Raw genomic sequence first — 24,793 nt, 5'->3', positions numbered from 1 at the left:
ATGCGCAAATCGAAAATTTACACTCAGAAAAATTGTACGTCTGTCCGATGTACAGTATAAGTTAGGGGAAAAGTAAACATCGGCCAAAAAAGGCGGAGCCTAAATAAGAAAAAATTTCCCCTAACTTTCTATGCACAGTAACCTATTATTTGAACGGCATTATTTGAATGAATTTGAATTTCGCTCCAATTTTCAACTTGGTTTTCAACTTGTTCCCGGAAACTTTTTCTATGAGTATTTTTTTGTTGTTAGCAAATTTCTTTTAAAATATCAATTCAAAAATTCACCAGTAATTCATCAGTAATTGAAATAAAAGAAAAATAAATTGTTTTATTAAAACAAAAAATAAGAAATTGGTTTAAGCAAAAAAAAAAAAAATAAAAATAAAAAAATAAATTTGAATTCAATTCTTTTCGTTTTTTTCCAGTTCGCAAAAGCGTTAAGTCCATTGTGAATTTAATTATGTTATGATAGTAAGGTCTTAATCTAAATGAGAAAAAAGTAATTCAAAATTATTGAATTTGGTCCATTTAAATATCTCCATAAACGTTTCCACAATTTCATTTGAAGTTCTGTTGGTGAACCCACATATCTTGTTAACAATGACACACGACTTTGAATTCCATAACAATATCCTTAGAATAATGATCGATTATGACTTGAAAAATTCAGAAATTTCAAATACATTCTGTGGTTCACCAATCGAAAAAGACGCCACTTGAATTTGATTCTTGATTCGGTGACAATTTTAGGTTTTGTTTGAAAAATTTGAAACAAACTGTTTCATGAACAGGCATTCATTTAGGAACATTTAGCACAATGATGTTCAATGTTTTTTTTCATTACATTACATTCAGAATGTTTCAATCATTGAGTATCTCGGTTGTCTTTAAGATATCCGGATCAAAATTCGTTCCATTTTGCAACAATAAATCAACTTTGAATCACCAAATTCGTTAATTATTTCCATTAAAAACTTAGTCGAATAGCCGAACTTCGTTGTGAAATGACGACGAAAAAATTAATGTGACGAAAGACAAATGCACGTGGCGGTTGACTTAGTTCCATACAGTCGTTTCTCTTGGAATACGGTTAATTCGTTCCACTGTTGTACAAATACCGTGTTATGCGAAGAACGACTGTAATCTTTTCGAAAATGAAAATCGAACATTGCAAAAAAACGAAACATTAACTTCGAGTTCGAAAATGTTTCGATATTGCCGAAAAATTTCAATCTCGAATCGAGAATCCGAAATAAACATCTTTTTTTACTTTATCATTACGAATTAAACAAGAATGTTTATCATTACATAAGGACAAAATTTGAATCAAAGTTTCGCCATATAACGGTCACAAGTCGAGCAAATTGATGAGCAAATCAACTTCTGAATTGGTTTCGAAATTTTCCAAGATGCATTTGTCCAGGAAAGTTCAATTTTCCTAAGTCTTAATTTTTCTTACCGATTCTTTTTGTAATTTTGATTTTAGATTGTATTATCTTATTTTCTTGAATCTGTCATTATGACACAAGTGCCATTGGCGAAATGTCTCCAGTACTATTATTATTATCTACCCAGATTCGCCCATGTAAGACGAAGAAGAACTTGTGAAATGAGAGAATGTGGAACCTCGAACATCTATTGGATGATCTATTGTAAATATATGATTTTACGGACTGAATTAAATATCGTGAATTTTAAATTAACAAGAATCAGAATTAAATACATTGAGTGCAACAATCAAACATTAGCTATGAAAGATCTACATACGAATATATGGAAAAATCTACCTAAAATCTTTTTTTAATCAAAATTGATAAATTCAAAATACTTGATTGTTTGCACTTAATCCATAACGAAAAATTTATTTTTTTATAACAATAAATAAACATCTTTTTTCTTATTCTCATTAGTTTGTTATTATTTTTATTGAATATTTTTTATGGTTATGGAAAGAAAATATTCAAGAAATTTACAATTTCAAGAATAAAGAAAGTTTACGGGAATAAATGCGAACATGCGCTCAAAAAAGTAAACGTCGGCCAAAAAAGGCGGAGCTTAATTTTTGCCCCAAAAAAGGGGGTCAATTTTTCTGAGTGTAGGCGAATGTAAAAAAAAACTTGGATGATCCATAAATAAACAATGTTCACCCATGAAAATAAATTCAGGTTTTATTTATTTTGTTTTTCAAATAAATTTTTAAAAAATTATTTTATAAAAATTGGAATGGAAAAAACTTAGAAAAGAAACAATAAATAAACATCGTTTACACACAGCCATTTTAGGTGGATGAATGAAGACAAAATAAAATTTTGAAGGCACTTTGAAAATTCTTAACATAGAATTTTCATATCATTTTTTAGCGAATATATAAATAAATGTGTTTTAAATACAAAAAAAAACAATAACTTCACATTATAACACTTGGTTCGGCAACTGATTTGGAAATTTCTTTGTTGGGTAAAACTTTTACACCGTTCAAATAAAGTTCATCGTTGACAAGAACATCTTCACCGAGTACACAATTGTTTTCCATACGGACCTATTTGAATGAAATTTATTTAGATTTTCATTTTTTTTACGGTAAGAATTTAACATTTACCCATTTACCGATTCGACATTTCCAGCCAATGATACAAGAATCGAGCCAGCTATGAGCTCGAACAATAGAATTGCTCATTATAGTGCAACGTTTTATACAGACACCATCTTCGATTACAACATTGGCACCGATTGAAACATTAGGTCCAATTCGACAATTTTGGCCATATTTAGCTGTAGGATGGATAAGAACATTACCAACTATCAAAGGATTATTAGAACCGGTTAAAATATTTCTCGATTTTAATGAATTAAGATAAAGTCCGGTGCCTGTGATGAAATCTTTTGGCTGTCCAACATCCATCCAAAATCCAGATAATTCATAAGCATATAGTTCATTTTCAGAAGCCATCTTTGGAAAAATTTCTTTTTCAATCGATGTTGGCTTGAGCTACAAAAATAGCAAATCAAACGTAAATTTTACTAACACATAACTCTTTTAATTACCTCGATTCGATTCAATACAGATGTTTCAAAAATATAAATTCCAGCATTGATTTTATTCGATACAAATTCAACTGGTTTTTCAACAAATTTTTCAATTTTTCCAGATTTTTGATCATAAACGACTACACCATATTTTGAAGGCTCTTCTACTTTGGTCACCAGAATAGTTCCTTCATGGCCATGATTTTTATGGAATTCATATAAAGATTTGAATGGAAATTCACAGATAACATCGCTGTTTAGCACGAAAAATGGCTCATCATCTTCAGATAGATATTTGCGTGCTAATGCTAATGGCCCAGCAGTGCCTAATGGTTCTTCTTCCAAACTGAAGGTAATTTTAATTCCTAACTGAAATTAAATTCCTGAAATACAAATTTTTATTCAATAAATCTAAACATACCTCTTTAGCTTGTTTTTTGATACATTCTTCAAGCATATCTGCACGATAACTAACAGCCAAAATAATATGTTTAATACCAAATTCAACCAATGCATCGATTTGATGTAAAATCATTGGTTTATTACAGAATTCAACCAATGGTTTTGGTAATGATAATGTTAATGGTCTAAGACGAGTTCCATAACCACCGACAAGAATCAATGCTTTCATGATTTCGATATTTTAAAAAAATGTAAAATGATATGAAAAAAAATTAACTGGAAATGAAAGGGTGTGTTTCTCGATGATATTGGTGACAAATGACAAAAAAAATTGTTTGGTCATCAAATTTGTTTGGATTATAAACGATGAAATCAATGATTAAATTCAATTAAACGTTTGAGGTAATGTGTTTGATAAGGTTGAAATAAATTTTTGCTCTTTAAATCAAATATAATCAGCATAACGATTCATAGAATGATGAAATGACGTGTACAATGTTGATGTCAAGATGTTCATCAACTGATTGAATAATTGTTGATGTTTTTTTTATGTTGGAACAAAATCAATTTATGGTGAAAATACATTGATCAATTGATTGATTCATTCTAGAATTTGAAAAAAAATCGTCCAATAAATTACAAAAACAAACTTCGGATTAAAATGATGATAATAAGCGATGAAATGATAACAAAAACAAATCAAATCAGATCGATCCAGTTTCGAATAGTAAATCATAGGTGGAGATAAAATCGTTAGCTAAATCAAAAAAAGAATCAACAGAATATAGACCACTATGACAAATTTGAATTCCAAAAATAGTAGTAGCATTGATTTTACCGGTAGAATATCTCAAATTCGAAATTGACGTTCATAGATGATAGGACAAATTTAAAAAGAAACAAACTTTTTTTTTCATAATTAAAAACTTTATTTATTATTAACAGATAGAAAACAAAAAAAACGATATATTTTGTATAACAAATCCGAATAAAGATAAAATTGAAATTTATTTTTTTGATTGTGTATTTGTTTGAGTGAATTTGTGAATGATTTGGGTGATTTGGAAGGGTCATGTGAATCGTATATATATATATATGGTTTCGAAAGATTCAGGAAACAACATTGAAGAAGCAAAAACAAAAACCAAAAAGAAACATTAAATTGTGATTGTTAACAGAAAAATGAAGAAAATGAATAAGAGAAATTTCATCTAGATGTCATTGAACAGATAATAAATGACCAAATAGTGGCTGTAATGATGATTGTAATCGATGACCATAATAGATGAATATTTGTAGCATTTGAACGTGAAAAACGATTTGAACATAAATGTGATAGATTTGCATATTTAGCACATTCACGTAGATAATTACGATTAAAAAGTTCCAGAATTTTTAATGAAAATTCGGCCGCATCTTTTTTTTTTGTTTCAACCAAAAACAAAAAAACGGAAGAAAATATTAGTAATTTTGGTAAAAAAAACATGAATGAATCATAAATCGAATACATACCTTTTCCACATTTATCTAGGCTAATATCATATATGCAATTGTGATAATTATGTAGTGCACTATATTTAGAATGAAATTAAAAACAAATGATTTTGATTAATTAAAATGGAAAACAAAGGAAATATTATTAATTGAATGGAATTTATAATAATAATAGATCCTATAGGAAGACCTAAGGATTAATTGGGTAGAAATAGAGGGGTGAAAAAAATAACATTGTTTTATTTTTGATCATCCAATAATCTAACTAAATGTCATGGATTTTTTTTTGGAACAAAAGCTGACTGAACTAACAGGGAAATTCTCTCTTCATATTTCTCCCTACGTTTATATATGTGAATTTCGTGAACTACAAAAAAAAATTTTATGTTCAAATGATAATTAAAATGGGAAACGAATGTCGAATGTAGAAGAATGTTGAATTGAGCAATAACAAAAATGTTTTTCGATTTTTCTTGCTGATGATGTTATTTTTTTTCTAAACATCATTAGTGTGTGGGCTGATATCTGGAAATTACTGTTAGAAATAATTTACACTTGAATGATTTGTTTGGCAATGATTATTTAACAACAACAACAACAACAACAACAACAATGGCATACAGCAAACAATGACAACAACAACAACCAATGATCCTGAAACGATATTATTTATTAATATTTTCACACTCTCACTATGTTCATCAGGCAATCATTTTTTTTTTGTTTTCAGAAAAAAAAAGTTCATCATAACACATCCAACATTGATAATTGATAGAAAATTAGTTGAATTCTGTCTACCATGTATTCTGTTTGTTGTCGGGTCATCAATATGTGTTTGTTTGTTTGTTTGAAGAAAGTTAGACAAACACATTGAATTCGGCAGTTAGTGACATGTGTAAGTTTTGACATTGATATAACAAGGGAAAAAAAATAACAGAATTTTCTACACGGTTGTTGCCAATATTGTCTATTATATCTATAGAATTTTGGTGACATTATGATGTGATAAACACAGCGAGAAAGAGAAAGAAGGAAAGATAGTGAGAATGAATGAGATGGGGAAAATGATGATGACAACTTCAAGTGAAGACTTTTAAATGTATTTTTCTTTTTTTGCTTGACATATTGTCTACAACAACAACAACAAATGTTTGCATATCGACAGAATAATCAAACAATGTAATAACAACAACAGAAAAACAATAATATTAATTTACCAAACATTATGATAATTAATTTTGTATTTTCATTGTTTTTTGTTTTGTAACAACTTATTCTTGTTGTTGTTGTACAACAAAAGAATCCATAGATTGAAAAGATGCTGCTATTAACGCATGTTGACTGAATTTGGAAAAAAAAACAAAATGAAAAACAATGAAATATACAATGTACAAATTAAAAAAGAAAAGAAAAGAAGAGAATCCTTGAAATCAAAATAAATTCAATTAATTAATTCTTAAAAGAATTCATTGTGCGTGTGTGTGTTTGTGTGTGTTTGGAATTGTACAAATGATAAAGCAACAGAATTACAGAACAAAGAATATTCCTTTCTTTGTTCAAAACAAAATAATAATTACCAAGTACGATTCTGGTTTATTGATATTACATTTGTTTGGAAAATTTATTTTCTTTTTCCTTTTTTTTCATTATTATTTTGTTCCATACACCTAATCACATGATAAAAACACAGTAAAAAAAAGTCAAAAAATAAATTTCATTGCCCGTTTTTTTCACTTTTTTTCGATGTTTCTCTCTCTTTTGCTGAATCCCGTGTTATGATGATGATAATAATGATTTTTTGGCCGAAAAAAACACCAAAAAAATATTTTGGTTCGCTAAACAGTAATGACAACCACACAAACATCAACACACGCAAAATGAAAAATGTGTTTTTAGTAACAAAAAAATGACATCAGGCAAATATAGACAGAGAGAAAAAAAGATGAATAATGATTATGTTGGCAACAGAACCGAACAGAACAAATGAATGAATGAATGAATGGAGGAATCTGACCTGTGTGCAATGCCTATAGATTATAATGAGGATTCTTTTTGCTTTTGTTTGGTTTGGTAGATTTTTGGTTGAATAAATTAGAATAATCTGTATGGATTTGATGAAAGAAAATGCAAAAAAATGATGATAAACTTACCAACAATGTTCAATAAATTGTTCCAATATTGTTGAATTTGAATCATTTTGTGTAATTTGATTGCCTTGATTCATTGTTAAACAACGATCAAATTCACCACGATATTTTTTCTGACATGGTCCTAATGTTAAATAATCTATTTTAAAAAAAAGTTTGTTTTTTTCAAAAATTATCATTGTTTGTTTTGTTCAAATAGGAAGTAAAAATCAACATTACCTTGTTTAAATTTAGTATTATTACATAGTTCCATTGTTAATCCAAGTGGTCCTTCCGACATTTGATCATAAAAATCGGTAATTATTTTTGAATTATGTATATTATCATTGATACACATGCTACGATAATTTTTGAAACAATTTACAGCTCGATTTAATTTTCTATAAATGAGAAAGAGAAAACAGGCCAGGTTTATTTGTATTCGATTGATTGATACAAATGGAAAAAGTGAGAAAAGCAAAAAGAAAAATGAATCAAAACAAGCATAAATCATTTGTTTTGTTTGAAAAAAAAACAGAAAATCATAATCAGAAGCGGCGTGAACAAAAATACAAACTTTCCATCTTTCTATTTTCCCTTTAAATTCCTATTTAACATCATCCATATTATAAGGTCGATAATCGTTTTTTTTTTTTTTGGTTTTTGTATTTTATCAAATAAATTTTCAACAATTCATAAATAATGAGAATTTCCTTCCTTTCTTTTTTACTTTGGTCTATTGTACGAAAAAAATGATTGATTGATTGATTGATGATCGAAAAATTATTATTGATCACTAACAAACAGGAAAAGTGAGAGAAAAAAAATGATTATCATTAGACTCATTAGTGATGAGGATGTACAATTTTTTTTTCTCACAACTTTTGAATAGACCATCATCATCAATGGCAAAACATCATCGAATGATGAAAGAAAAAGTTTTTTTTTTGTTGGAGCAAAACAAAAACAAAAGCAAAAACTCTTTTCATTTCTCACACTCACACACACACACTTCATCATAACCGAATGACAATCTTTGTATTATGATGATGATGATTACATTCGGAATGAAAATCATTCAGAAATAAACAAACAAACAAACAAGCAAAGTATTGATTAGAATCTAATCATTAGATCCAGGATTTCTATGTGATTTGATTTTGGAGGAAAAAAAATCAAAACCAAAAAAAAAGGGGAGAGAAAAGCATTGAACAACCGAAAACAAAAACAAAAACGATTGATCATCGAGCAAATAAGTGTGAGTGAGTGAATGAATGAATTGGGAAAATAAATCACAAAACATAGAATCATAAAATGATCAAATAGGAAAAAAAATGATGATGATAATAATCTTTAAGACTAGAATACTAAATATAATCGAAGAATAAAAACTTGATGAAACAAAAACCAACCCCCTCCAATAACAGCAAACCTAAAAATGTGCTGAGATTGCAAAGGAAAGGAATTTGCTTTTCCTGTTTTCATCATCATCTGGATTGAATGGATTCTTTCCTATAGAACACACTGATTCTATTCAACGAACCTAAAATGACCCAAATGATTCCGGGTTTTTTTCTTCTCTTTTTTTTTTTGATTCTGATGAGCAAAGAAAGAAAGAAAATTCATTCTTTTCTCTCTTGAGATATTCTTATCGTAGTCATCATGATTATGATTTTGATGATGGTTATGATAATAATAATTATAATAGTAATCATTAAAATCCAAGCATAAAAGACAGAGAGAGAGAGAGAGAGAGAGAGAGAGAAATAGATTGAATAGAATCATGAATATAAAGAGTAAATTCGGTTCAACCCGTGGTTCAATTACTAATTATAAATTTTGTCGATTTAAGTTTACGAAAAAAATTATAGTTTTTGAAATCAAGCAAAATAAAAAATGAATGAATGAAAGGAAAGGAAAAGTAATGATAATGTTACTTACACACAAATACGTTCAATTTTATCACTTGAAAGATCATATGAAAGATTATGTGATAATGTTGCTTCACGAAACATTTTTGAACATTGTTTTAAATCTCCACATTTTAATTGTTGTTGTTGTTGTTGAGCATTTACCATACCAAACATTAATATCATTAATGATGATGATGATGTTATAGGCTGATATTGTTGATAATTATTATTATCATTATTCATTAACATTAGATGATTATTTCCGATTATAATTAAATCGATTACAAATCGATTGATTATATCTGTTAAAAAAGAAGGAAAGAGAAAATTGAAAAAAACGAAACATAAATTTAATTAATTTTTTTTTCTTGTAATCAGATAAGAAATGGGTTATTTTTTCTCCTTGCTCATCATTGATCATTATTGGAATCAATTCCCGGTGACAGGCATTTGAGTTTAACTCTACGTTACCATGGATGGTTTAAAATTCAATTTAAAAAATTAATTTTTTTTTCAATTTAACACTATTTTCTGGTTTCAAATATTTTTTTTCCAAGATACAATCTTTGCGTAGATTTTTATCATTCATTTTTCTTTCAGTTTTGTTCATCAAATTCTTTCGAATGTGTCGACCAACGTGTTAAAGACGTTCTATTTCAAAATTGACAATTTTTGAAAAAAAAAAATTTTTAAATGACATTTTTTACGGGTGACAAAATAAAAGAACCTGATCGTTGAAAAAAAGTCAACATTACACCCACACACACACAAATAAACAATGAAAAAAGGGGAAAAAACAAACATTATTTTTCCACGTAATAAAAAACATTTGTCAATCTATCGCTATGTGTGTTTGAATGGTTAAAATACTGTTTTTGTGGAAAAGAAATGAATGAATGAGAAAATTATTCTCGGGTGTGAATGAAAATCAAACAAGAAAAAACAAAAATCAACCACTGTATATATCACGCAATAAAGTTATTTTCTTTATTTATTCTTCATCACCATTCTTTTACAACAGAATCGATTGTGTTAACAGAATTTATGTGTTGCTGTTGTGTGTATGAAAATGAAAGATAAACATTTTTTTTCAATTTAAAATTTGAATTTAAATTCAAATCTGAATGAAATGAATGAAATTTGATAATATATTTTCTGTCTTTGTTTACAATGATTTTATAATGGTAATGCCAATGTGTTTTATGGGGGTGGATAAGAAATACACATAAGTAAGAAAGTCAATAGTCAAATAAACATGACAAACATTTATTATCAATGGTGATGATAATGGTGATGATGAAGAAAATACATTATCATCATTATCATTAACACATCATCTACACACACAGCAGGCCAAAGAATTTTTCCTTCTCTACGATTGTAAATAAAATATCCGATACTTTCTATAGACAACAGCAACAAGAAAATGTCAACCGTTTTTTTTTATTTCCTTTTCGAAACACACTATCAGTGAGCATCAAATTCTGGTTGTTTATATAGGGAAAATTTGATTTAAAAAATGGGTAACTTTATTTTTGCTATATTTCCACTGATGACTGATATCTACATGCTGTGCAAACGATTCCTGTTTTTTTCTTTCATTTATTGCCATTCATAACATTTCATTGATTATCATTTGGTTTCTCAATGGTCAGACAGTGTTTGTTTGTACATCAATGATGATCAATGAAAATCATCATCAATTTGAATAATAAAAATTGTAGCAAGAATTTTATACCTGCTAAAATGATTAAGTGAAATTTTTATTATTATCATTATTATTCGGGTTTTAGTAGTTTTCTTTTATTTTTTTGACATCATTAATTTATGTATGTATGAATGGTTTTGTCATTGAATATTATTATCATCATCACCATAAAAAAACCTTTTTATTCGAATCGATATTATTGCCAAATGATAAATATTAAAAAGTTTCTTTTCTTCCTTAACACTGTGGATATTTGGCCAATTTTTTTTCGTATTTTTCTCACATAAGAATACTTCAGGGCTTCTATTTCGTCGATGATAATCATCCGATTCTCAATTGTTGATAATTTTATTTCCGTTGAAAAAAATAGAATAGAATACAAAAGCAACATCGACACTATCAATTGATTATGGTCGAAATTGAGGTTTTTTTCCACCAAATAGAAAAAATTCATTATCGACAAAAAAAGCCAAGAGAGATTATAATTAAATTACATTGTCTTTGTGTGTGTGCTCAATTTTCAATTCATCAAGCAAATGACTATTTGTCAATAGAGATCTATTACTGCTGGTAACATTCATTCAAAAGCAAACAAACAAAACAAGCAAGGAAACAATAGAAAATAGATTGTGAATGTGTCCGAAAAGAAAAAAGTTTCTTCAAAGTCTCTCTATCCACACTCCATTATCATTACAATTAAAGTTGATGACATTCATTCATTCATTATTGCGTCATCATCATTGTTTATATAAAAATAGAAATTCTTCCGGAAACAAAAAAAAAGAAACTTTTTACTTTTTTGAAATTTTATTTTTAATTTTTAAATGTAAATCCTAAGATTTTCTTGGGAAAAAAATCTATTTTTTTCAGAAATAGACAAAATAACAAACAAAAATTCGGATTATTGAAATGAATTTTGGCAGTGAAGCCAACATTTTTCATTTTCTTGGAAAGGGATGAGATTTTTCCTATTTTTTACATTGTAATTTTGATTGAAATTTTATGTAAATTTCTAATAATGATTTCCTACGTTAGTTTTTCAATGAAGAAACGAAAATAAAAAGTAAAAATTATAAATAACGTTATCCAACTATTTTTTTACAATATTTTTGTCTTGTTATTTTTTTTGCTAAAAATACACTTCAACAACAACAACAACAATACACTCACTCACGTACAGGAAAAAAATAAGAATGACAGTAAATTCACTTGATCTTGATAGAGTGATGATGATTTGTATAGATTTTCAACACTAAAACACTATGAAAGGATAGAAATTGCTAATCAAATTGAAGATGTAGATAGTTGTTTGGTTAGTGTGTGTGTGTCTTTTTTCTCTCTATCTGTCAAAATAGAAATTGAGATCAAAATGATAGAAAAAAAACGTGTTTGTCGAAGAACATGAATAATGTTTGTTGTTGTTTGTTTTCTATCAAACAAACAAAGCCGAAAATGCCCGAAGATGTTTATTGGATTTTTTTGTTGTTGATATTGTTCCACCGACACACACACGCACGCAGAACAGAACAACAACATTACAAATGTATACGGCAAGTCAAGTTATAACATTTGACTTTGTTTTGTATTTAAAAGAAAACAAATTCTTTGCTTTTAACACAAGCCGAAAACCAGGAAAACAAAAAAAGTTCTGCATAACATAAGAATAGAAAAAAAATGTATCCAATCAATCCAAATAACCTAATAATAATAATGGATATTGGAAACTTTTTTTACCACACACACACGCAAACACCCACATTTGGAAAACAAAACAAAAACAAAAGCGAAAACCTAAAAATAGAGATGTAAACTAAACATGTTTAGAAAATCTAAAAAAAAATGAAATGAAAAGTTCATTCATTCAAATCATGTCATTCGGGTATAAATTGTCATTTGAGAAAGCATAATGTATTTTCTATCGACACAGAAACAAAAGATAAAAGATAACACACACACACACAGAATATTCTTTGAAAATCAAAAGAGAAATAACCAAACAAAAATCACAGAATGCTGTTTTTGGTTTTAACTTACCACACCTTTTTTATGTCTATGTAAAGTCGTGTAAAGCAAACATTCATTCATAAGTCATTTGATCATGTAAAGTCAAAAAATAGAAAATGATTAGCCCATGTCGTCATCATTATGATTATGGAAAAAGAAATTTTTCATCATCATCATTATCATTATTATCATCATTTGACCTAAGCTTCATTGATCCAGTAGCAGTGAAAAAAAATTGAAAATGATCATTATAACTGGATACAGAAACAAAATTGTTTATGAAACAAAAAAAAATGGATAATCAAAGAAAATAACCAGAAACATTCGGTTCGGGTTCATGTTTAGAGCCAATCTTTTCTCTGTGTATCCATATCAATCATGATTATCATTTGGTGAGTTTGTTTGAACATGAACACAGAGAACGAGAGAGAGTAAATGATCATCATATACCAGAGATTTATGTGTGTGTGTGTAAAATTAGCCTGACCGAAACCGAAAAGAGAAGAAAATTATGATACAATCCAGGAATATAGTGAAACAATAACAACAGAAGAAAAAGCGAAATTAATTTCAATTATTATTTGTTTTGGACTACTGGAAATTGAGAAAATTGTTGTCTAGGTCCAGAAAAAACAAATTTATAGCCGCCATTTTTGTTATTTTCTTTTCTTTGATTACGTGAAAAAAACCTGTCCGGAAAAGATTTCCACGAAAACTTTTCTACATTTATTTTCTTTTGAAATGCGTTTTCATCATCAAACACCATTCAAAAATCAATTCAAAAGGAAAATGTTTTATTGATGATTTGGGAAAGAGAGAGAGAAAAAAGGTGTTTTGTTTTCACCGTATAAATTCCGTTTAATCACCATCATCATAATAAAGATATTGTTTTTGGGAAAGTTTTCAAGAAATTATTTTGATAAAACTTTTTTCTTATTGATGTTATATCGATGGCCTTTTGATCTTTCAATTTTATAGCCCATATATTGAAAACAATGATGAATAAATTTTTGTGAACAACAAGACGTTAAATTCTCTCGAGTATTTCAAACGATCTGATGAAAAGGGAACATGAAAACAACCGAGAATTTTAATCAATTTTGAATATTTTTTTTTTCAAAATTAATTTTTCTTTGTTGCTATTTCATCAGGTTATTATCATCAGATTTAAATATTTTTGTGGTATGAAAGAAAAACAAATGCTTTTGATTACGTCAATGAATAAGAGATTTTCATGTAAACATTTGAATTCAGACAAATCAAACCAAACCAAACAAACAATCATTATTTGATATGTAAAAAAACCGGATATAGTATTTATTGTTTTTGGCGCCTGCCGTGTTTGTCTGTTTGTCTGTGTGGGTGGATGTCAATCAATTTTCCAATATTTTCATGCTGTGTAAAGATGAAGCAAATTTCTTTCACCCAAAAACAAAAACTATTATATTTACAAACACTTATTGCATGCTAATAATAGAAAAATTGATTTGATGGAACCATTTTCCGAAAGGGGTATTTTAATTTATAATGAGACCCAAACCATTGAATGTAAATGCTGAAATCATAATCTGATTGAAATGATTAAAAGTAACATTTTTGTTTTTGGAATCGGAAATTTCTTCCATTATTATGATGAGCAAAAAAGCCAAACATCAGTAAACTAGAAGTGGGAAATTGAACGAACATAGCAAAACAGAACAGAACAGAATGGCCACATTTCCGTAATAAAAAGATTTTTGGCAATAGAAATCATGTTGATGGTGAAAATTGATGAATGTAAGAATTTGAATCCGAAAAAATAATCGATGAGGAATTTTTTTTTGCAATTTTTTAAAGTTTATAAATCATTTTTCATTCTCTGTTTTCTGTTTGAACAATATTTCTTTACACCAACACACAGACACATTATCAATTTCGATTTTACAGAGTTCAGATCAGATTTTTCTGTTTTTTGATTGTATAAAAGCTTAACATTTTTTTCCAAACACAAAAATATTGATTGAGATTTTAAATATCTTCTTTCTTTCATTGACACATTTTACCACCCCCACCAACGCACACAGTGTTATTTTTTCTCCCTTTAACGCGTTCGCTACCAGCGACGCATATATGCGTCGTTTATTTGCTGTAGTTCTATGTGTTTTTCGAAATCTCCGGTAGCGAACGCGTTAATGCTTTGTTTTCGTTTGTTTAAACATCCAAAAGAAAACCAAGTGAAATAATGAAAAATTTCATTGTTTTTTTTGTTTCATCCTTTGCATCATCATCATATGTAAAAGTTACGATTTTCAAATGCAGATTATAAGAAAAGAAAACTCTTTGAGAAAAAATTTTCTTGTTTCATCTTTTCTTCTTCTTTTTGTCTAAGCAAGTCAAACACACACACATAATCTATTTATTGGAATTTTCGTTTTCCCAATTTTTTTCAAAATTCATTCTAAAGAATTCGTTTTTTTTTCTCTTTCGAATGAATGTTCCGTCGAACAGAGAGAAAAAAAACTATTATTCTTTCGTTTTTCTCCCCATAAAATATTACTAACCAGTTGACATTTCAAAATTTATTTGCTTCCGATTCTCATTCCCGATGTCTATTTTTATCCGAAAAAAAGAAAATACAATTGACAACGAAAAACACACACACACACAAACACAATTTCAATGTTATTTATTTTGTTCATTGTGTTGATCGAATTCCTGTAAACCAGGTGTATTCAACGGGAAAAATAATGAAATTTTGAATTCAGCAAACAAACAAACAACAACAGAAAATGAAATAATCAATAAAAAATTTCTTTGGAATTTTCTGAATGATGATGAGAAAAAAAACTTAAAGATTGTGCAATACAATAATTGAGCAATACAAAATGTTTTTTTATACGAAAGAAAGAAGGAAAAAAATTAGCCAATTTCATTCATTCATTCATAGGGCTTATGTAATGATAATCATCATAAGAATATAAATAGTCATTTAGTATCATTGTAAAAACAAAACAAGACAAAACGTAAGATCTGTTTTTGAACACCAATTTTTTTTTGCCCATAGTTATCATCATTATCATGATTATCATCATTGATAATCGGACAAATGTTTACCACACACACATACACACACAAATAGATATAAAAAACAGAAAATATATAGAGGGAAAATGATGATGCTTTTTACAATACAATCAATACACGAATACCATTAATGATTCTCAAAATTGCAAGTTAAGGGGTGCCTTTGGATCGATCAGATCAACAACAACAACTAGCTATCAACTATAAACGATAATCATCATCATCATCATCATTATAGGCATTATATTTTAAATTCCATAATGCTTTTATACAGTGGATCTGTGTGTGTTTATAGTCGATCTTCGTTATAAAAAAAAACATCACCACAGCAAAATTTGGAATTGAAATGGAACCCAATGTTTATTGTCATCATCATGAAATATAAATGAAGAAGATTTAGTTCAATTTGAACTGTTAGTTTTGTCAATTCAAACGGTTTTCTGTCTGTTGTTGTTGTTGTTGATGAAATTTGTTCACATTACTTTCATGGCTTTTGCAGGCAACCTGACAACCAAACGGAAATATTCGATGATGATAATGATGAAGAATTTATTGAAAAATTTCTGTTCACTTTGCAGCAATGTTTTATCAAAACTTGAAACTTTTTGATTTTTTTTTCTCCTTTTGATAATGGAAAAATTTTTCCTGTTAAACATTTTGAAGTATTTTTGAAAACAAAACAAAAAAATTAAAATAAAGCCGTTTCGTTACAAACTTTTTTCCTTCTTTCTTTCATTGTTTTTCACCTATTTTATCGGCTATCATTTATTATTTGTTTTTTTGTTTGTTTCTACTGGGCCAATGTAAACATCAACGATAATAACCCACCACTATTATTATTTGTAAATAATATCATGTCGATCTACAATCGATTTTCGGTTATAACAATAATAATAGCCGATAAAATCGAATGAAAAATGATGCTTTTTTCTTTCTTTGGTGATTGTAAAGATAAAAACAAAAGATAATTAAAATTTCATGAAAATTTTATAACCATATATGGCCGAAATCTATTACATTATTGATGAAACTTTTCAATACAGTCCGTTGTTCATTGGCTGGCGGCTAAATTGAAGAAAACGAAATAGATAGTGTGGGGAAAAAAGAATGAAAGTAATTGAAACTTTGTTGAAGAAAACTGGAGTTGAAAAAAAAGTCCAGTTTTATCCAGTTTTTTTCTCGATCTCCGAAGAATTCAGTCTGTAATTTCTTTTGGGTTTTTTCTGAAAAAAAACTAAAATTGATGACATTAATAATGATGATCAAAAAAATAGGAAATGGATTGAAACCATTGCCATTGTTGTTTCGTATAAGCTTATGCGTGTTCAATCATCATCATAAACATCATTGGTTGAAAAGTTAGAGCCAAAAAAAAGGAAAAAATCTAATCGTTTATTTTCATGTTTCATTGAGTTTAATCAGAGAAAAAGTAAAGAATTGATACTTTTTCCATTTTTGTTGTTGTCATTACATCTTTTGTCGATTTATAAACCGATGCGGTTACCGCAATTTTTTTGGCAAAATATAATAAGAATCGGACACAGCCGATCGAGCAGAAGATCATAAAAGTGAAAATAATGTTCAAATGATGACCATATGACTGAAAATCAATGATAAAGTCCAAATTTTCAAATAACAATATTCGTTGATCGATAAAACTGATAAATATTGATTAAATGAAGATCAAATGAAGGTCAATATTCAGATATTGATGAATTTAATTGGATTCGAATGATGAACGAAATACAAAAAAAAAGAATAGTGATGAACGAAAACATCGATATCGACTATAGTTATTTTCAGTCGATCAACAAACAAACAAAAAATGAAATTTTACAATAACAAAATTCTAGAATTAAATAATAAATGCTTCCAACAAACAAAATATTAACTATATTCGATGATTAATTGGTGAACATTTATTATTATTAATACGGATCGATCGATTTTCTTTATTTGCCTCGGTTTTTTTTTCGGATCTTATTTGGATTCAGGTATTTGAGTGGATTGTCAGAGTGAAAAAAAAGTATAGTTTTTTTTTCTCTTCTTAAAGATAGTGTATTATCCGGGTGTTAACTAAGGAAAAAATGCAATCAAACAGCTATGTCAATGATGATGTTATTGATGTTGGTGATCAACAACAACAACAACAAAAACAGCTAAAAATATTAAATAATCAACAACAACGAAAAAAAATCGATTTCTGTCAAATGGAAACATTTAAAAAATTTCAAAGTCCATTTTATTGTGTTATTAGTAATGATGAATATGATTTTATTTGTCATACAATATTTATAATGGCAATGTCGGATTATTTTCGTTCAATGTTTGATCAAACAGAAGATTATTATGATTATTTATTATTGTTGAATGAAGATAAAAATGGTAGTAACGAATATTGTAGAAAAAAGATTCCAAGGTAATATCTTTTTCTTTCAAAGTTTTTTTTCTTCTTTCATCTTCTCTAATAAATATCTTTTCTCATTCGCTTTTTTCCTCTCCTATACCCATAGGATTTATTTGAAGCAATTTGATAGCTATTCATTAGAATCATTCATCAAATTCGCTTATACATTACGATTAGATAATAATGATATTGATTCAATGGAATTGATGAAAAAATTACTTGAATTTAGTATCTATATTAACTGTGTTGAAATGATAAATTATTTGGAAATGAAAATGAAAAAATAAAGAATTTTGAATCAAAAATGTAAATGAAAACGAAGAAAATAGAAAATAAACCTCTCTATTTTATCTTTTTGTAAAAATAAACAAATTTCATTGTAAAAAAATACGTTAAAATTTGAAAATAATGACTTGATGAAACTCATTCGATGATGTTGATGATTTGATTTTGATGCAGTGAAATTTTTTTTTGCAAATTTTGCATCAAATAAAGCGAAAAAAATAACACAGACAATGTGGTGGTAGTGTTTCGATTTAAGTAATAATTTAGATCCAAACTACAAAAAGAAAATCAACCACACTCTTCATACACCAAAAACAAGATCATTAATTGTGAGGGAACCAAAAAAAAAACATTGTTTGTTTTTTTTGTTATAAATGTGTTTTCTATAAGAGAGAATTTGTCTCTGTGTGTGTGTGTGTTTGATTATAAATGGATTCTTGTATCCATTACTCAATTTGATTGTTGTTGTTTGTAAATCATCAACTAACGAACGAACAACTTTTGTAACTTGGATGTTCTTTTTTTTCTTTTGCTTTTCATTTTCAATCTCAATCTCAATGGATTTCATTTCGAGAACAAAAAAAGAGGAAAATCTTATCGGGGGGAAGTTTTTTCTTTGGCAATTTGAATTTTAAAGCAAATTATCAACATGATCAGGTAATAATCATGATAATAATCACATACGATTAATTTATCTGCGAGCAAATTTGATAGCTAAATGATGATGACCATCATCATCATCATCAATGATCGCCACACTAAATCATAATGATAATGCTATTTTGCTCTTCAATTCGAATACGAATCAAATGGATGGCGGCTACTATGTGTGTTGGCTATGAGGCACACACACACAGAACAACAACAACGGAAACAACAACAACAGAATGGAAAATTAAAAACTGAAAGAATAATGATAATAATAATTTAATGAGAAAATAGAGTGAGATAGAGAAGGAAAACAAAAAACAGAAAAACTTCAATAAATGGTAATGAGCTGAAAACGAAATGTAGAAAATGAAATGAAATGAACAAAAAAGGACAAAAATTCTACTCTATTTTAGTGTTATAAAGTAAAGTAGTCAATTGTAATGTACTGCATTGCTTCACCGTCAAAGAATCGTTGCTGCTGCTGTTTTTTGTTTTTGTTTTTTTTGCCCACTCCATACACACCTCCATATACACCCACATTGGACTGGAGCAAAAAATAAAAAATAAATGGCCTGTGTACAATGATTATTATTATTATTTTTCCGTTGTTGTTGTTGAATAAATGTTCGGGAGAAACAAAACAAAAAAAAAACTTACAATGACATACGAAAAAAATGGACAAAGTAGCCAGAATTTATTTCCCGAAAAACAAAAAAACAAAAAAAAGTAACAGTGAGAGGGGGTTGAAAACAACCCAAAATTTGTTGTAAAATAGAAAAAAAGATAACAAAAAAAAAAATGGCGAAAATGTAACCAAAAAAAAACGAAATATGTTTGTGTGCGACCAAGCTAGTAACCAAAAAAAACACACACACACCGATATGATGTTGGTTGATGATGACCAATTTTCGAATACAGATATGAAACAAGAAAATAAAAATAAAAAACATGGTAAAATGACGGTGTGGATAAAGATGATGATGTACAAAAAGACAAACGAATATTCCCTTAACACATACATAACGACTATAGAATGACGACAATAACAGCAAACAACTAACTGAATTTGTTTGTAATAATCAAGGAATGTGAATTTACAAGAATGTAACAGGGAGAATCAAAAGGAAGAAGAAGGCACACACAATATTTATTTCATTTTGGCTTTTTTTGGTGTTGAATAAGAAAGTAAATGAAATGAAGTAGATGACAACAAACATCATAAATCTAAATTTAATGATAAAATTTCCCTTCTTCGAAGCTGTAGGTGTGTACCGGGGGGTTAATATGGTTGGGTAGTTTGTTTGTTTGTTTGTTTTTGAAGAATCAGAAGAAGAAGAAAAACAATCAAAAAAAAAGAAAAGAAAATACCCAACAAACAATGAATCTTGACAATAACAAATGAATATTTATATATGTAAATGATATGAACTACTACTTTGATCATCATCTTGACCATCAATAGAGAAAACAAAAAACAATAGACAAAAAGTTATGGTTGAGAAGAACAATTTTTTTTTGGTTTTGCAGATCGAAAATGATGATATCCGAGTGAGTAAACCCAGTAATGCTGAAATAGGCAAAGCCAAATTATAAAGATAACCTGATATCCAGGTAATTTGAATTCTATGCCAGAATTAGTATCAGACAATGATGAGATCAAGTTCATAAAATGAATATTTAAAAAAAAACTTTTATAAATCACTTTTTTATTCTATAATGACATTTATGATATAATAATAATTATCGTATAAAATCGTATAGGTTAAAATAGTTGGAAAAAACTAACCCGAACAGAATAGAACAGAATTCATATGTATGAATTGATCAAAAACTTTGATTAGCGAATCGAAATAGTAACCGTTAACAAAAAAAACAGAAAAGAAAAAAAGGTGCAAATTATAGCGAACTTTAGATAACGAAGAAGAAGAAGGAGAAACAAAAATGACCAGATCCAGGACTAGTTAAAAAAAATAGATAATTAAAATTGCGTCAAAATATGGCCAGCAAAAAGTTATTTTCTATTTTTGTCTAATTTGAAAATCATTAAAAAAACCAAAAAAAATTTATATAGGTTGTGTAAATGTGAAACTTTTTTCTGTTTCTTCTTCCTCCACTGCCAATTCATAACAGATATGGTTTTTCAAATGAAAACTGGAAAAAAGTAGCTTTTGATGATGAGTTTCATTGAGGGAAACAAACAAACATTGAAACAAAAAACAATGAAATCGAATGAATAAATGCAAAAAATAATAATCATTACAGGAGAAAAGTTGACAACCAAAACAACGACGACGAAAAAGAAAACTAATCAGAATTCATTTCATGGAATCCGATCGCAACTATTATGACAATGATGATCATCATCATCAAAATAGATTTATTCGTTTGGTCGGGGAAAAAAATGTTTTGGGTGCCCAAGAATATTCGGTTTCATTCCTACCACACACACACACACACCATAAACACAATTCTTGACGCCATTCAAAATAGAAAAAAAAAGGTTATCACAATATAGTCAAGTGGTAGATATTACAGATATTATCGATATATGTGTGATTGTCGGGTATTTGGCACCCGTTTTTTTCGCCCGATTCATATTAAATTGATATTTGTTGTGAATGATTTTTTTGTGTGTTAGTCGAGGGAGAAAAATATAGACCAGAAACCCAATAACAGGCAATAAAAAAACATACCGATAAGAATAAAAATTTGAATGATAAAACATAATGTTTGCCATGGATGTTTGAGCATAAACATTGATGATTTAAATGTTTGACAATAATGGTGATGATGATTTATGAAATTATCGTTGCCGTCATTGTTATATTCGTTGTTGTTGTTGTTGTTGTTATGGTCATCGATCAATAAATATTGTTTTCGACGATAACGATGACGACGACGATGATGGCAACAATAAAAATATTGTAAAATTTTTTGATAAAAAATTGTTGATATTTTCCAATCATTAAAATGAAACAAAGATGATATTAGTTGATTTGTTGTTGGATTCGACAACATTTTCATTTTTCTATCTTTTTCTAGGCTAAAAACAAACAAAAAATCCAAATGAAAAACATATCACATAAGAGAGATACACCTACAGATAACACCCACACACACACAGAGATAACAATGAAATTAATCACAACGGTTGATGAAAAATGAACCAAATATTTTGATGAAAAAATGAAGCAATAAGAAATCTTTGTTTGGTTCCAATGAAAATGAAAATGTATTCTTTTCAATAGGAATTCATTATTTTCTTTTTCATTGGAAAATTAATTTCAAAATGAAGCAGACACACACACATGACATTCTTCGTTGTTTTCTTTCTTTTTACGAAGAAAAATTTGGAAATTTTTTTTCCAAAATCGAAACTGAATTGATTGCGAAACCAAAAAAAAAATTCTGAAGACGACCAACAACAAAAAGCAATGAAATATGAACAGGTAAGAAATGAACAGGTAAATTGACAAATTTTCAAACTTTTTTTTCAAAATTTATTGGTTTTTTTCTTCTTTGAAAAACAAATATAAGGGTAGTAAGTTTAATTCGTAACCAAGTAAGTAACAATAGAAAAAAATCGATCCATCGATCGATCGATTTAGATCGATTATAATATTTGACGTTCAAATAATAAAAATTTATATTTATTTTTTCAATAAAAAAAAATTCTGGAGTAAAATAAATCGATTCAACACAAAAACACCCACACACACACATACACCGAATGTATGTGACTAGATTGCCAATTGTTTGGTTTGGCTGTTGTTGTTGTTGTAGAAAATGAATTCTGTAAATAACTTCTTTGGTGCACGTAGTTCTCACTATCTCTCTTTCACTATCTTGTTTGAAAAAAATATATTCAAAAATTCATCGTTGGAAACAATATTTGAATTGTCAAAAATTTTGTTTGAGATGAAAATTATATGTAATTTTTTCCTTGAAATGTTGTTGGAAAAAAATTGATATTTTGACATGGAATAGAAAGCAAAAGAAGAAAAATTGACAAACAATCATCGATGATGATGATGAAGAGAATGGTGAATTTTTAATATTTTTGAGCGCGAAATTTCACTGAAAACACACACACACATCAAACACTTCAACATTCAGTCTTGTAGGAACCCGAAGAAGATGATGATGAAACAAAAAACAAAAAACAAAACAAAAAAACTAATATCAAATGAAACTAATGGCGCGCGTAAAAAAAACTTGAAATGAAAATTCTCTAATATACAGAATATATTCTGTATGTTGTTATATTCTCCTATGTTGTTGTAGCATACAACTAACTAACCAGGCAAAATGAGAATCGAAATTTTTTACAACAACAAAAATTTCATGTGCAGTGAATTTTTTTTTCGGTACGCATAGGACCTATGCCATAGGTTTTTCCATTCATTTCATTCGAAATATATAGAAGTGCGTGCGTACGAAAGATAACAACATAACGAGATAACAAACAGAGAGAGAGAGAGAGAGAGATGTATTTATAAAAATAAAAATAACGGTATACCATGTTTGTGTGCGGGGGTGGATGATTGAATTGGGGAGGGGGGAAGAAATGGTTTTTCAGTTCTTTTTTCGGGTATCAAGTAATCCAACAGTGGATGAACAACCAAAAAAAAAAATTTCTCATTTTTTTCGGTCAATGGATAAAAACAAAACAAAAAACCCCCATAGATTCTATAGAATTACCAGGATTTACATTTGTGTAAGTTGTGTTAAAATAAACTGAATTTTTTTCAAGAAAAAAAAACCATATGAATTCTTTGGAATGTTTATTTTCAAAACAACAAAACAAACGACAAACGGAAAACAACAAAATGTAAAGTGCAAATAAACATTACTGATGATGATGATGATGATAAAGCCACACAAAAACAATCATATCAGGTTTTTCATTCAGAATCGGCATTGATAATAAAGCGAAAAGAAAAACTTAGTTAGGCTTTTTAAAATACTGAATTTAAATTTTTAAGAGAAATGAAAGAAATGTCCTTTTCAACGCAATAACTTTGTTTTGTTTTTATCGTATTTTTACGATTGAAAGATGCTTGCAATACTGAAAATGTGAAATAAAATAATTCGTTGAATGTTTATGAGTGAAATACTTGTGTGCAAAAAAAAAAAAAAGAGAGACAGAGAGAGAGATTGGAAAAATTCCTTGTAGCTATTTTATGGCAAATTATCATCATCATCATCATTAGACATCACTATTTGGCTTTTGTGTTGAATGGAATTTTTCATTTGTTGTTGCTATTATTGATTATTATTATTTTTCGTTTGAAATACCAAAAAAAAAAAAAATAGACATTCGGACAATGAATTCATTGTCCGAACATTTTTTTCGGGTTTTGTTTTTTTCTTTTTATATTATTATGTAATTTGTCACCAGTTTTTTTGCTTCAGCCAGTCAGTCATTCAGTGTTTTGTATTTTTTCCCTCACAATGATAATTATTATAATTATGATGATTACAACGACGACGATGATGATGATGATGGTGGTGGTGGAAAAAATATTGTGAAATTGTCATCAATTAGTTTGTGTGTGTGTGTGGGTGTTGTGAAAGGAAAAATAATGAGAATACTTATGGGACATGACCAAATATGACCCAGAAAGAAAAAAACAATATGAAAAGTTTCAATCAGAGAATATATGAAACATATGAATGAATTAAAAACACACACACTCACTCGCAAATGT

At 28.2% G+C, this 24,793-nt stretch overlaps 3 protein-coding genes across 6 annotated transcripts; 1 reads left to right on the top strand and 2 right to left on the bottom strand.

The window, feature by feature from the left end:
* Positions 1–700: 700 nt before the first annotated feature.
* On the bottom strand, positions 701–4,130 carry Gmppb (GDP-mannose pyrophosphorylase B). The gene is made up of 4 exons (XM_027348975.2): positions 3,451–4,130; positions 3,048–3,398; positions 2,602–2,991; positions 701–2,541 (listed from the first exon to the last, which is right to left on the bottom strand). The coding sequence occupies exons 1-4, from the start codon at positions 3,658–3,660 to the stop codon at positions 2,410–2,412; spliced, it is 1,083 nt and encodes a 360-aa protein (XP_027204776.1). The 5' UTR covers positions 3,661–4,130; the 3' UTR covers positions 701–2,409.
* Positions 4,131–4,420: 290 nt separating this feature from the next.
* Positions 4,421–23,873, bottom strand: LOC113798443 (uncharacterized). Of its 2 annotated transcripts, XM_075824746.1 has the most exons (7): positions 22,184–23,873; positions 21,776–22,125; positions 8,993–9,266; positions 7,292–7,452; positions 7,076–7,211; positions 4,944–5,002; positions 4,421–4,847 (listed from the first exon to the last, which is right to left on the bottom strand). In XM_075824746.1, the coding sequence occupies exons 2-7, from the start codon at positions 22,104–22,106 to the stop codon at positions 4,639–4,641; spliced, it is 1,170 nt and encodes a 389-aa protein (XP_075680861.1). In that variant the 5' UTR covers positions 22,107–22,125; positions 22,184–23,873; the 3' UTR covers positions 4,421–4,638. The 2 variants fall into 2 exon arrangements, with proteins under 2 accessions (XP_075680861.1, XP_075680862.1); XM_075824747.1 differs by lacking the exons at positions 21,776–22,125; positions 22,184–23,873 and adding an exon at positions 9,436–9,712.
* On the top strand, positions 17,555–18,534 carry LOC113798467 (uncharacterized). 3 transcript variants are annotated; one of them, XM_075824918.1, is made up of 3 exons: positions 17,555–17,733; positions 17,797–18,158; positions 18,253–18,534. In XM_075824918.1, exons 2-3 carry the CDS (start codon positions 17,827–17,829, stop codon positions 18,431–18,433), a joined length of 513 nt encoding a protein of 170 aa, XP_075681033.1. In that variant the 5' UTR covers positions 17,555–17,733; positions 17,797–17,826; the 3' UTR covers positions 18,434–18,534. The 3 variants fall into 3 exon arrangements, with proteins under 3 accessions (XP_075681033.1, XP_027204818.1, XP_075681032.1); XM_027349017.2 differs by having other exon boundaries at positions 17,793–18,158; XM_075824917.1 differs by having other exon boundaries at positions 17,555–18,158.
* Positions 23,874–24,793: the final 920 nt, after the last annotated feature.

Source organism: Dermatophagoides pteronyssinus, unplaced genomic scaffold (assembly GCF_027571235.1).
Source record: "Dermatophagoides pteronyssinus isolate colony J.1.1.1.1 unplaced genomic scaffold, Derpt_VIB-CSIC_2022.12 sq0002, whole genome shotgun sequence".
Classification (NCBI taxonomy): Eukaryota; Metazoa; Arthropoda; class Arachnida; order Sarcoptiformes; family Pyroglyphidae; genus Dermatophagoides; species Dermatophagoides pteronyssinus.
Note: the sequence above shows the minus strand (reverse complement) of the source record. Positions and strands in the feature narration are given on the sequence as shown.